At 46.5% G+C, this 13,543-nt stretch overlaps 1 protein-coding gene across 1 annotated transcript in view; it reads right to left on the bottom strand.

Moving 5' to 3' along the window:
• Nucleotides 1-13,543, bottom strand: part of MED12 (mediator complex subunit 12) — a 295,163-nt gene that overhangs the window by 150,634 nt on the left and 130,986 nt on the right. The window contains 1 exon segment of the mRNA XM_030208869.1: nt 4,993-5,137. Within this exon segment, the coding sequence (XP_030064729.1) occupies nt 4,993-5,137 (145 nt within the window).

The raw sequence follows: 13,543 nt of genomic DNA, 5'->3' as shown, positions 1-13,543 counted from the left end.
TCCTTTGAGCAGGGACTGTCCTTCTCTGTTAAACTGTACAGCGCTGTGTAACCCTAGTAGCGCTCTAGAAATGTCAAGTAGTAGTAAGGGACTGGAAGAAGAAGAGAGAATGGAGAAATGAAAAATAGCAGCCACTGGAAATTCAGTTAACAGAAGACAGACAAGAAAGCAGAAGATAGAAACTGGGATCAACATGGATGGAAAAATAAAATGCTCAGACAAAGGTACAAAAGCATGTTTTGCTTTGATTTTATTAACTGGATCATGTTACTTTGGGGAGGAGGGGGCGTGTGTATTACAGATGTCTTTGTATTTTGTTCACAAAAATAGGAAATTATTTTTTTTAATTTCTTCTGTGTAGCACTACATACCAAGTTTGACTTCTTGGTGTTCTAGTTAATTTTTCTCTACACAGTTCTAATTTGTGATCCCTTGTCCTGTATTTGATGAGGGTCTCTCTGTATTTTGCATGCGGCTAAGGTGCGGTACTCTGTTGGCATGCAGTTTCTGTGTAGAACTCTGTCGCAGTCCCACTTGTTCTGTTTTACCAGTAGTGCAAGTATTGCCGTTCTTGGGTCCAGTATAGTATTTGTAGTTCTACCTATTCATAGGCAAGGTTTGTGCAGTTTGAATAATAGGAATTAATGCTACTGTTGTATGGCAGGTTTGTTATTACAGTGCTGTGAAAAAAAGTTTTGCATTACCCTGTCATAAAATGAATTTTCTAGGTTTGTGTGACAGTATGGCAAATTATTTTCCAGAATTCCAAGACAATGCAACTACCGGTCAATTGCCTCTATTCCCCTAATTACAAAATTGATGGAAAACAGAGTGACTTCGCAGCTCAATGATTATATTGAAAAATTCTCCATACTGCATGAATCACAATCAGGCTTCTGTTCGGCCCACAGCACAGAAACAGTCCTCATTACCTTAATATCCAAATTTAAACAGGAAATAGCAATTGGGAACCATATCCTTCTTCTGCAATTTGACCTATCCAGTGCCTTTGACATGGTTAATCATACCATCCTAACCAAACTTTTGGACAAACTTGGGATAGGTGGCAACATCATTAACTGGATAAAAAGCTTCATTACTACAAGATCCTACCAAGTCAAAGGACCTACAAACATGTCATCTCCGTGGCTATCGGAATGCGGAGTGCCACAGGGATCTCCGCTTTCTCCAATATTTTTTAACCTAATGATGATTCCTCTGGCCAGAGCACTAGCCAAATATGGCCTTAATCCCTTCATTTACACTGACGACGTCACCATATTCATCCCTTTTAAAACTGACCTATCTGAAATCTCCGATAAAATTAACACAGGTATGACCACTTTAACCTCTTGGGCTGATGCTTTCAGGATGAAATTAAATAAAGAGAAAACACGGTGTTTAGTCCTATCTTCTCAACATTCTCCATTCATCCCAACTACTCATAGCACCCCCAGAGGTTAAACTTCCCATATTAGACAACTTGAAAATCCTTGGAGCAACGATTGATAGTCATCTATCATTTGAAAACCATGCTAAAGTCATCAACAAGATGTTTAACATAATGTGGATTTTGAAAAGAGTGAAATCATATGTTCCCTTAGACACCTTCCAGAACCTAGTACAATCCACTGCTCTTACACACGTTGATTACTACAATAGTGTCTTTCTAGGTTGTAAGTCCCTAAAATTGAAAAAGCTCCAGACTTCCCAAAACATGGCAGCCAGACTTCTTTTTGGTAAGTCAAGATTCGACAGCACAACACCTCTTCGAGAGAAACTTCACTGGCTCCCCATCAGAGAAAGAATTAACTTTAAAGTCCACACAATGATTAACAGGCTATTACATGGAGAAGCCCCACCTACATGAATCACCTTATTGACCTCCCAACCAGGAACAGTTCGACGTCTTCCCATACTTACCTTAATCTACACCTCCCCAACTGCAAAGGTATTAAGTACAAATCCTTCTACGCATCAAATTTTTCCTTTTTAGGTAGCCAGCTTTGGAATGCTCTACGAAGACCTATCCGTACCATTAACGGCCTTTTGCCCTTCAGAAAAGCACTGAAGACTCATCTCTTCAAGATAGCCTACCCTAACGACCCAACTTAATCAAAACTTGTCCACGTTTCTTATTGACAATAGTTATACATTGACCATGTTTCCCATTATCCTTTTGCCATCCCATATCCATTCCTTTCCGTCTTTCTACGCCTATCTCCCAACGCTCATTTCCTTCCGAACCCAATTCCTCCTATGTTTACTTACTTATCCGTTAACCCCATTAGTTTTGTGTTTACCACAAACTGCATATTCTTCTTACAACTTTGTAATTCTTTATATTGTTACTGTGTAAGCTGCATTGAGCCTGCCATGTGTGGGAAAGCGCGGGGTACAAATGTAATAAATAAATGCACATACTATCAAAATTCAGTTGTGCATTCTTTGACTATAAATGTTTATCAGAATGTCAATTGAAATGTTATTTGCCCGGGGGGGGGGGGGGGGGGGGCGGCTTATGTAGTGCAAAACAAATGCATGTGTCAGAACTGCAATTAAATAATACAACTACTATCATGTCTACTAATGTTAATCTAGGAATTAATTTTTGGGTTGTCTGAATAGTTTTGGTCTTTTTTTTTTATTATTAGTTTTTGGAACTGAACTGGACAGCAAAGGAAAAACAATTAACACAATTATACATTCCTAAACATTCCAGTGAAAAGTATATTATACTTTAGTTGGTGGGGGTAGATTTAGAGCAAAGATAAATGATCAGCATGAATATGAGCAAGGGACTACCCAGAGAGAGTACAGAGAGGAAAAACTAAAACTAAATTAGTAAGAATACATAAGACGGGCTATTTGTAAAGTAAGTATCAGAAAGTGTCCAAGCATATCATATTCAAGATCATGTAATGACTACATCATAATAACACTCTGTAAGCCACATTGAGCCTGCAAAAAGGTGGGAAAATGTGGGGTACAAATGCAATAAATAATAATAATATCATCAGCCATAAATGGCTAAGCAACCACTCACACGACCACAAGTGTGGTTACAATGGGAGGCATCGAAAAATAACTTCAGTATCAAGTCACTGGAGCCCATCTGGTTTCAAATTGTGACTTTTGACCTCTCAGTGCAGTAGCAATCTTCTTATACTTTTCATGTCAGGGCACAACTGATCCCAGACCTGAATTAAGGGTCTCCACCTCTTCACAAAAGTCAGCTTAGCTGCCAAAATCACAGTCAATACCAATTGGTCAGTAAAAAAGTGAGGTATTGACGCTGGGAGACTTTCCAATAAACAGATCTCAGGTTTTAGTATCCACCTCATTCCACACCAGCGTTGAATATGTCCCCAAACATTCCAAAAGGTCTGACTTGCATGACAGTCCCAGCAGAAATGCTCATAACTGTCCACAGCCTCTCCAACAAAGTCGATCTGCAGGTCTAGCTATATTATGCAACCTTGCTGGGTACCAATATAATCTCTGCACCAACATATGTTGCATTTGTTGATAATGGCCATCGAGGTATTGTAAGTACATAAGGACTGCCACACTGGGACAGATCAAAGGTCCATCAAGCCCAGCATCCTGTTTCCAACAGTGGCCAATCCATAATCTATGGGTTTCCCCAACTCCTTAAGTGCTTTATAAACTCTGGAAAGTAACTTTTTGAGAGTGGGACTTAGATGGTTCTTGTGCAGATGGGTATTTCGCAACTCTACCTTTACAGCTTCCCAGTGCTGTGCAAGGGTATCTAAGAATACATGACCTGGTATCTTCTGTCCACTCCCCTCTACCCCCGGGTTCCACTCTTTGAAGATTCTAAAATTGATAGCGGGGCCAAAAATTCTCTCTCAATATGGACCCAATGTTTTCCTGCGCCTGGCTCATGATGGTCTTTTATGGCTTTAATGATTGCAGCTCAATAGTATTGTCATAGAGTAGGTGAGCCTAAGACTCTCTCCTCCTTAGTCAAGTATAGACGACCTAAGCTGACCTTTAGACTTGTCCCTCCCTCGATGAAGTGACATAACATCATATTCCAGGATTTAAATTTACATTTTGGGGTATCAGTTGGTAGTTGGGAGAAGGAAAAAAAAAAACCTTCAGGAGAACCACCATCTTGATAAGGGCAATCTGACCCCCCGCCCAACACACACACACACACATAAGAGTAAGGTGACTCCAGGACTCTAATGAAGATCTAATAGATTGTGCTAGTGGGTGCTTTCTGGGATCTGTGGGATTCATTAAGTCTTGGACTATTCTTTTTTTCACCAAGTCACAAGGCTTCATCCGTATGCCCAAGCCAACTCATTCTTCCTTTGGAAAGGTACGAGATTGATTCTCCAGCAAAGCAGATGTCTCCAGGCTCACATTAGATACTCTGTTCTTTTCTGGGCAAAAGGATCAATAACTCAAGACATGGTGCATATTCTGCCTTTTTAGCTGAAGGATGGGGCTGCAAATCAAGGTCCCTGCTGCCTCTTTTACTCTTCCTGGACCCCAGGGATGCCATCTTTCCACCCACCAATCTATTTTCATAAGGCCCTGTGACAAGATCTCCAGTCTATATGCAGACGTCTCTCTTCCTCCAGTACTATCTAATGGTAAGAGACATGCATGGTACTGAAATATGAAACTTTCAGTACAGTGCTGTTCACCTTTTGATGGTAGGCGACACCATCAAAAGGAGAACCGCAAGTTGCACTATAACAACCTAATACAACACTGCAAAAATAAGGTATACTTTATTTTCAGTGATGCAGTTACAATCAACTTGTTCCCTGCCAGCAGTACAGCAGCAGAGGGATCACCCCACAGGAGATGGCCTTTCAGCCCTCAGTAACTACCGAGTCTCAATAAGTCAAGCCATTAGGGGTAGGAGACATACAAATAGAGAGACAGGAAAAACAAGTACCAGTATTTAAAAAGAGGATAGGATATAACAGAAAATAAGAGTTCAATACAAACCAATTTCTGCTGTACTCTTCCTGTTTAACACTTTCAGAATATCTTTGGTAATTTTCTTGACACTGTGTCGGGCATCATCACGCAGCTTCCCCACACCAAAAAGAACCACGAGACGCTGGTTACATTCGTGGCTGCAAGACTCTTCCTGAAGTGAAACAGCAAAGATACTTAAAGAAATAGAATTTTCTTTCCCATCACATAAAATTTCATAGCTTAATCAACATCTCTACTACTACTACTTAACATTTCTAAAGCACTACTAGGGTTACGCAGCGCTGTACAAAATACACAAAGAAGGACGGTCCCTGCTCAAAGAAGCTTACAATCTAAAGAACGAAATGTCAAGTTGGGGCAGTCAAGATTTCCTGGATAGAGGTGTAGAGGTTAGGTGCCGAAGGCGACATTGAAGAGGTGGGCTTTAAGCAGGGATTTGAAGATGGGCAGGGAGGGGGCCTGGCGTATGGGCTCGGGGAGTTTGTTCCACGCGTGGGGTGAGGCGAGGCAGAAAGGGCGGAGCCTGGAGTTGGTGGTGATGGAGAAGGGTACTGAAAGGAGGGATTTGTCTTGAGAGCGGAGGTTATGGGTAGGAATGTAAGGGGAGATGAGGGTTGAGAGGTAAGGAGGGGCTGCAGATCAAGTACATTTGTAGGTTAGTAGCAGAAGCTTGAATTGAATGCGGTACCTGATCGGAAGCCAATGAAGTGACTTGAGGAGAGGGGTGATATGAGTGTATCGGTTCAGGCGGAAGATAAGACGTGCAGCAGAGTTCTGTGCAGCAAAGGTCTGAACGGACTGAAGGGGGGATAGGTGGCTAAGTGGGAGACCAGTGAGGAGTAGGTTGCAGTAGTCAAGGCGAGAGGTAACGAGAGAGTGGATGAGAGTTCGGGTGGTGTGCTCAGAGAGGAAAGGGCGGATTTTGCTAATGTTATAGAGGAAGAAGCGACAGGTCTTGGCTATTTGCTGGATATGGGCAGAGAAGGAGAGGGAGGAGTCGAAGATGACACCGAGGTTGCGGGCAGATGAGACGGGGACGATGAGGGTGTTATCAACCGAAATAGAGAGAGGAGGTAGAGGAGAAGTGGATTTGGGTGGGAAGACAAGAAGTTCGGTCTTGGCCATGTTCAGTTTCAGGTGGCGGTTGGACATCCAGGCAGCAATGTCGGATAAGCAGGCCGTTACTTTGGCCTGGGTTTCCGCAGTGATGTCAGGTGTGGAGAGATAAAGCTGGGTGTCGTCAGCATAAAGATGATACTGGAAGCCATGAGACGAGATCAGGGAGCCCAGGGAAGAGGTGTAGATAGAGAAAAGAAGGGGTCCAAGGACAGAACCCTGAGGGACTCCAACAGAGAGCGGGATAGGGATGGAGAAAGAACCATGAGAGTGTACTCTGAAGGTACGATGGGAGAGATAAGAGGAGAACCAGGAGAGGACAGAGCCCTGGAACCCAAAAGAGGACAGAGTGTCAAGAAGTAAGTCACACAAGTCGTGATTGACAGTGTCAAAAGCGGCAGATAGGTCGAGGAGAATGAGGATGGAGTAATGACCTTTGGATTTGGCGAGGAGCAGGTCATTACAGACTTTGGATAGTGCCGTTTCTCCCACGCTTCTACCCTACAGTCCAAATCTCTACACCTTCTTTTCCTGCTCATTATTCCGAATCATCATCTCTATGCTTGGTAAGTTGCTTGCCTGGTGCGGAAGAGGTGGACTTCAATTGCCACCAGGATTTTAGAGTGTGCTGGAAAGTAGCCAACTATCAAGAAGAGCAACCAAAGGGAATGGAACTTCTCCCGTATGAAGAAAGGCTAAAGAGGTTAGGGCTCTTCAGCTTGGAAGAGAGACAGCTGAGGGGGGATATGATTGAGGTCTATAAAATCCTTAGTGGTTTAGAACGGGTAGAAGTGAACGGATTTTTCACTCTTTCAAAAAGTACAAAGACCAGGGGACAGTCAATGAAATTACATGGACTTTTAAAACAAATAGTAGGAAACATTGTTTTACTCAAATAGTTAAGCTCTGGAACTCACTGTCAGAGGATGTGGTAACAGCAGTTAGTGTATCTGGGTTTAAAAAAAGGCTTGGACAAGATCCTGGAGAAAAAGTCCATAGTCTGTTATTGAGATGGACATGTGGGAAGCCACTGCTTGCCCTCGGATTGGTAGCATGGAATGTTGCTACTATTGGGTTTCTGCCAGGTACTTGTGACATGGATTGGCCAATGTTGGAAGCAGGATACTGGGCTAGATGGACCATTGGTTCTTATGGGCATCAACTTAGGAAGGTGCAGGATAGCGATTCTGAAAGCCACATTTCAACATTTTGGTAGGAAATTAAAATTCAGAACCTCCAGGGTAGAATTTGCAGAAATGCTTGCAATACCATATGTGGGTATGCCAAGTCCTGAGCCGCAATGCTTAGTTGAGATGGCAGTGCAGGGTAAAAAATGTGATTTTTTTTTAGGAAATCAAGAACATTTTACAGGAGGGAACTTAATCTGAAAGGATGGTTTTCACCTTAATCAAGGTGGAGCATGGCACTAAAATTTAACAAGGATATGGTGTACACTTAAAATTAGATCATAGGAGAAGTTAAGGCCAAGGTTTAGAGAAAGGCCTTTCTTTCTTTATGTTTTGGGCTTTGTATATCTCCTTACATATAAAAAGATACTGGCAAAATAGGGAAGTTAGAATATCACAGAGAGGTTGTGGCATAGCCTGAAAATGTATGGCAAATACATATAAGGTCTACAAATAGAATGTTGAGTATTATTAGGAAAGGTATGGAAAACAGGTGTGAGGGTGTCATAATGCCGTTGTATCGCTCCATGGTGCAACCGCAACTTGAGTACTGTGTTCAATTCTGGTCGCCGCATCTCAAGAAAGATATAGTAGAATTGGAAAAGGTGCAGCGAAGGGCAACTAAAATGATAGCAGGGATGGGCGTCTGTTCACACTTTCCAAAAATACTACGACTAGGGGGCATGCGATGAAACTACAGTGTAGTAAATTTAAAACAAATCGGAGAAAAGTTTTCTTCACCCAACGTATAATTAAACTCTGGAATTCGTTGCCGGAGAAAGTGGTGAAGGCGGTTAGCTTTTAGCAGAGTTTAAAAAGGGGTTGGACGGTTTCCTAAAGGACAAGTCCATAAACCGCTACTAAATGGACTTGGGAAAAATCCACAATTCCAGGAATAACATGTATAGAATGTTTGTACGTTTGGGAAGCTTGCCAGGTGCACTTGGCCTGGATTGGCCGCTGTCGTGGACAGGATGCTGGGCTTGATGGACCCTTGGTCTTTTCCCAGTGTGGCATTACTTATGTATTTATGTAAAGAACCTTGCCATATGATTTTTGGCCTAATGATCATGAATAAATAGACAGCCTAAAGTGAACAGCAGGTAGATATAAATGATTCTAAATTGTTCCTATTAGCTGTTAGGCAGATTGTGAATACAAATAAAAAAATTAAATTAACTTGAAAGCTGAAGTTACGAGCTCAGGCATTTTTCAATTGTGGCACCTGAGTAATAGAACAGGCTTCTGTTACTAAAAGGCAGGAGTTTAGTTTGCTAAAGTTTAAACAGTTGCTAGACTCCTATTGTTATACATGCTAGTTTAAAGTCTGCCATTTTCTTATGTTTGATGTATGCTGCTTATTTTGTGATGAAATGTGTTCTTATTTGTAAACCTCTTATTACAGCTCGTATTGGAGACAGCTAATCTGGGTACTATAGTGAGAAAGGAGAAAGTAATAAAGCTCTTGGAGCTAATGGAGAAATTAGATTTTACCTGCTAACTCTTTCCTTGAGTCTCTCCAGATCAGTCCAGAAAAGCGAATGCTACATACCTGTAGAAGGTATTCTCCGAGGACAGCAGGCTGATTGTTCTCACTGATGGGTGACGTCCACGGCAGCCCCTCCAATCGGAAACTTCACTAGCAAAGTCCTTTGCTAGCCCTCGCGCGCCCGCGCGCACCGCGCATGCGCGGCCGTCTTCCCGCCCGAAACCGGCTCGAGCCGGCCAGTCCAGTATGTAGCAAGACAATACACTTCAAGGGAAGACTCAACTCCAAAGGGGAGGCGGGCGGGTTTGTGAGAACAATCAGCCTGCTGTCCTCGGAGAATACCTTCTACAGGTATGTAGCATTCGCTTTCTCCGAGGACAAGCAGGCTGCTTGTTCTCACTGATGGGGTATCCCTAGCCCCCAGGCTCACTCAAAACAACAACATTGGTCAATTGGGCCTCGCAACGGCGAGGACATAACTGAGATTGACCTAAAAAATTTACCAACTAACTGAGAGTGTAGCCTGGAACAGAACAAACAGGGCCCTCGGGGGGTGGAGTTGGATCCTAAAGCCCAAACAGGTTCTGAAGAACTGACTGCCCGAACCGACTGTCACGTCGGGTATCCTGCTGCAGGCAGTAATGAGATGTGAATGTGTGGACAGATGACCACGTCGCAGCTTTGCAAATTTCCTCCATGGTGGCTGACTTCAAGTGGGCTACCGACGCAGCCATGGCTCTAACATTATGAGCCGTGACATGACCCTCAAGAGCCAGCCCAGCCTGGGCGTAAGTGAAGGAAATGCAATCTGCTAGCCAATTGGATATGGTGCGTTTCCCTACAGCCACTCCCCTCTTGTTGGGATCAAAAGAAACAAACAATTGGGCGGACTGTCTGTGGGGCTGTGTCCGCTCCAGATAGAAGGCCAATGCTCTTTTGCAGTCCAATGTGTGCAGCTGACGTTCAGCAGGGCAGGAATGAGGACGGGGAAAGAATGTTGGCAAGACAATTGACTGGTTCAGATGGAACTCCGACACAACCTTTGGCAGAAACTTAGGGTGAGTGCGGAGGACTACTCTGTTGTGATGAAATTTGGTGTAAGGGGCCTGGACTACCAGGGCCTGAAGCTCACTGACTCTACGAGCCGAGGTAACTGCCACCAAGAAAATGACCTTCCAGGTCAAGTACTTCGGATGGCAGGAATTCAGTGGCTCAAAAGGAGGTTTCATCAGCTGGGTGAGAACGACATTGAGATCCCATGACACTGTAGGAGGCTTGACAGGGGGCTTTGACAAAAGCAAACCTCTCATGAAGCGAACAACTAAAGGCTGTCCTGAGATCGGCTTACCTTCCACTTGGTAATGGTATGCACTGATTGCACTAAGGTGAACCCTTACGGAGTTGGTCTTCAGACCAGACTCAGACAAGTGCAGAAGGTATTCAAGCAGGGTCTGTGTAGGACAAGAGCGAGGATCTAGGGCCTTGCTGTCACACCAGACGGCAAACCTCCTCCAATGAAAGAAGTAACTTCTCTTAGTGGAGTCTTTCCTGGAAGCAAGCAAGATGCGGGAGACACCCTCTGGCAGACCCAAAGAGGCAAAGTCTACGCCCTCAACATCCAGGCCGTGAGAGCCAGGGACTGGAGGTTGGGATGCAGAAGAGCCCCTTCGTCCTGCGTGATGAGGGTCGGAAAACACTCCAATCTCCACGGTTCTTCGGAGGATAACTCCAGAAGAAGAGGGAACCAGATCTGACGCGGCCAAAAGGGAGCAATCAGAATCATGGTGCCTCGGTCTTGCTTGAGTTTCAACAAAGTCTTCCCCACCAGAGGTATGGGAGGATAAGCATACAGCAGACCTTCCCCCCAATCCAGGAGGAAGGCATCCGACGCCAGTCTGCCGTGGGCCTGAAGCCTGGAACAGAACTGAGGGACCTTGTGGTTCACTTGAGATGCGAAGAGATCCACCAGGGGGGTGCCCCACGCCTGGAAGATCTGCCGCATCACACGGGAATTGAGCGACCACTCGTGAGGTTGCATAATCCTGCTCAACCTGTCGGCCAGACTGTTGTTTACGCCTGCCAGATATGTGGCTTGGAGCACCATGCCTTGACGGCGAGCCCAGAGCCACATGCTGACGGCTTCCTGACACAGGGGGCGAGATCCGGTGCCCCCCTGCTTGTTGACATAGTACATGGCAACCTGATTGTCTGTCTGAATTTGGATAATTTGGTGGGACAGCCGATCTCTGAAAGCCTTCAGAGCGTTCCAGATCGCTCGCAACTCCAGAAGATTGATCTGTAGATCGCTTTCTTGGAGGGACCACCTTCCTTGGGTGTGAAGCCCATCGACATGAGCTCCCCATCCCAGGAGGGACGCATCCGTGGTCAGCACTTTTTGTGGCTGAGGAATTTGGAAGGGACGTCCCAGAGTCAAATTGGAGCAAATCGTCCACCAATACAGGGATTCGAGAAAACTCGTGGACAGGTGGATCACGTCCTCTAGACCCCCAGCGGCCTGATACCACTGGGAGGCTAGGGTCCATTGAGCAGATCTCATGTGAAGGCGGGCCATGGGAGTCACATGAACTGTGGAGGCCATGTGGCCCAGCAATCTCAACATCTGCCGAGCTGTGATCTGCTGGGACGCTCGCACCCGCGAGACGAGGGACAACAAGTTGTTGGCTCTCGCCTCTGGGAGATAGGCGCGAGCCGTCCGAGAATCCAGCAGGGCTCCGATGAATTCGAGTTTCTGCACTGGGAGAAGATGGGACTTTGGGTAATTTATCACAAACCCCAGTAGCTCCAGGAGGCGAATAGTCATCTGCATGGACTGCAGGGCTCCTGCCTCGGATGTGTTCTTCACCAGCCAATCGTCGAGATATGGGAACACGTGCACCCCCAGCCTGCGAAGCGCCGCTGCTACCACAGCTAGGCACTTTGTGAACACCCTGGGCGCAGAGGCGAGCCCAAAGGGTAGCACACAGTACTGGAAGTGGCGTGTGCCCAGCTGAAATCGCAGATACTGTCTGTGAGCTGGCAGTATCGGGATGTGTGTGTAGGCATCCTTCAAGTCCAGAGAGCATAGCCAATCGTTTTGCTGAATCATGGGGAGAAGGGTGCCCAGGGAAAGCATCCTGAACTTTTCTTTTACGAGATATTTGTTCAGGGCCCTTAGGTCTAGGATGGGACGCATCCCCCCTGTTTTCTTTTCCACAAGGAAGTACCTGGAATAGAATCCCAGCCCTTCTTGCCCGGATGGCACGGGCTCGACCGCATTGGCGCTGAGAAGGGCGGAGAGTTCCTCTGCAAGTACCTTCTTGTGCTGGAAGCTGTAAGATTGAGCTCCCGGTGGACAATTTGGAGGTTTTGAGGCCAAATTGAGGGTGTATCCCTGCCGGACTATTTGCAGAACCCACTGATCGGAGGTTATGAGAGGCCACCTTTGGTGAAAAGCTTTCAACCTCCCCCCGACTGGCAGGTCGCCCGGCACGGACACTTGGATGTCGGCTATGCTCTGCTGGAGCCAGTCAAAAGCTCGCCCCTTGCTTTTGCTGGGGAGCCGCGGGGCCTTGCTGAGGCGCACGCTGCTGACGAGAGCGAGCGCGCTGGGGCTTAGCCTGGGCCACAGGCTGTCGGGAAGGAGGATTGTACCTACGCTTACCAGAAGTATAGGGAACAGTCTTCCTTCCCCCGAAAAATCGTCTACCTGTAGAGGTAGAAGCTGAAGGCTGCCGGCGGGCGAACTTGTCGAATGCGGTGTCCCGCTGGTGGAGAGACTCTACCACCTGTTCGACTTTTTCGCCAAAAATGTTGTCCGCACGGCAAGGCGAGTCCGCAATCCGCTGCTGGAGCCTATTCTCCATGTCGGCGGCACGCAGCCATGAGAGCCTGCGCATCACCACACCTTGAGCAGCGGCCCTGGACGCAACATCAAAAGTGTCATAAACTCCTCTGGCCAGGAATTTTCTGCACGCCTTCAGCTGCCTGACCACCTCCTGAAAAGGCTTGGCTTGCTCAGGGGGAAGAGCATCAACCAAGCCCGCCAACTGCCGCACATTGTTCCGCATGTGGATGCTCGTGTAGAGCTGGTAAGACTGGATCTTGGACACGAGCATAGAGGAATGGTAGGCCTTCCTCCCAAAGGAGTCTAAGGTTCTAGCGTCTTTGCCCGGGGGCGCCGAAGCATGTTCCCTAGAACTCTTAGCCTTCTTTAGGGCCAGATCCACAACTCCAGAATCATGAGGCAACTGCGTGCGCATCAGCTCTGGGTCCCCATGGATCCGGTACTGGGACTCAATCTTCTTGGGGATGTGGGGATTACTTAATGGCTTGGTCCAGTTCGCAAGCAATGTCTTTTTCAGGACATGGTGCAAGGGAACAGTGGACGCTTCCTTAGGTGGAGAAGGATAGTCCAGGAGCTCAAACATTTCAGCCCTGGGCTCGTCCTCCACAACCACCGGGAAGGGGATGGCCGTAGACATCTCCCGGACAAAGGAGGCAAAAGACAGACTCTCGGGAGGAGAAAGCTGTCTCTCAGGAGAGGGAGTGGGATCAGACGGAAGACCCTCAGACTCCTCGTCAGAGAAATATCTGGGATCTTCCTCTTCCTCCCACGAGGCCTCACCCTCGGTGTCAGACACAAGTTCACGGACCTGTGTCTGCAACCTCGCCCTGCTCGACTCTGTGGAGCCACGTCCACGATGGGGGCGTCGAGAGGTAGACTCCCTGGCCCGCATCGGCGAAGCTCCCTCCGCCGACGTAGTCG

This window comes from Microcaecilia unicolor, chromosome 7, assembly GCF_901765095.1.
Source record: "Microcaecilia unicolor chromosome 7, aMicUni1.1, whole genome shotgun sequence".
NCBI classification, from domain to species: Eukaryota; Metazoa; Chordata; class Amphibia; order Gymnophiona; family Siphonopidae; genus Microcaecilia; species Microcaecilia unicolor.
Note: the sequence above shows the minus strand (reverse complement) of the source record. Positions and strands in the feature narration are given on the sequence as shown.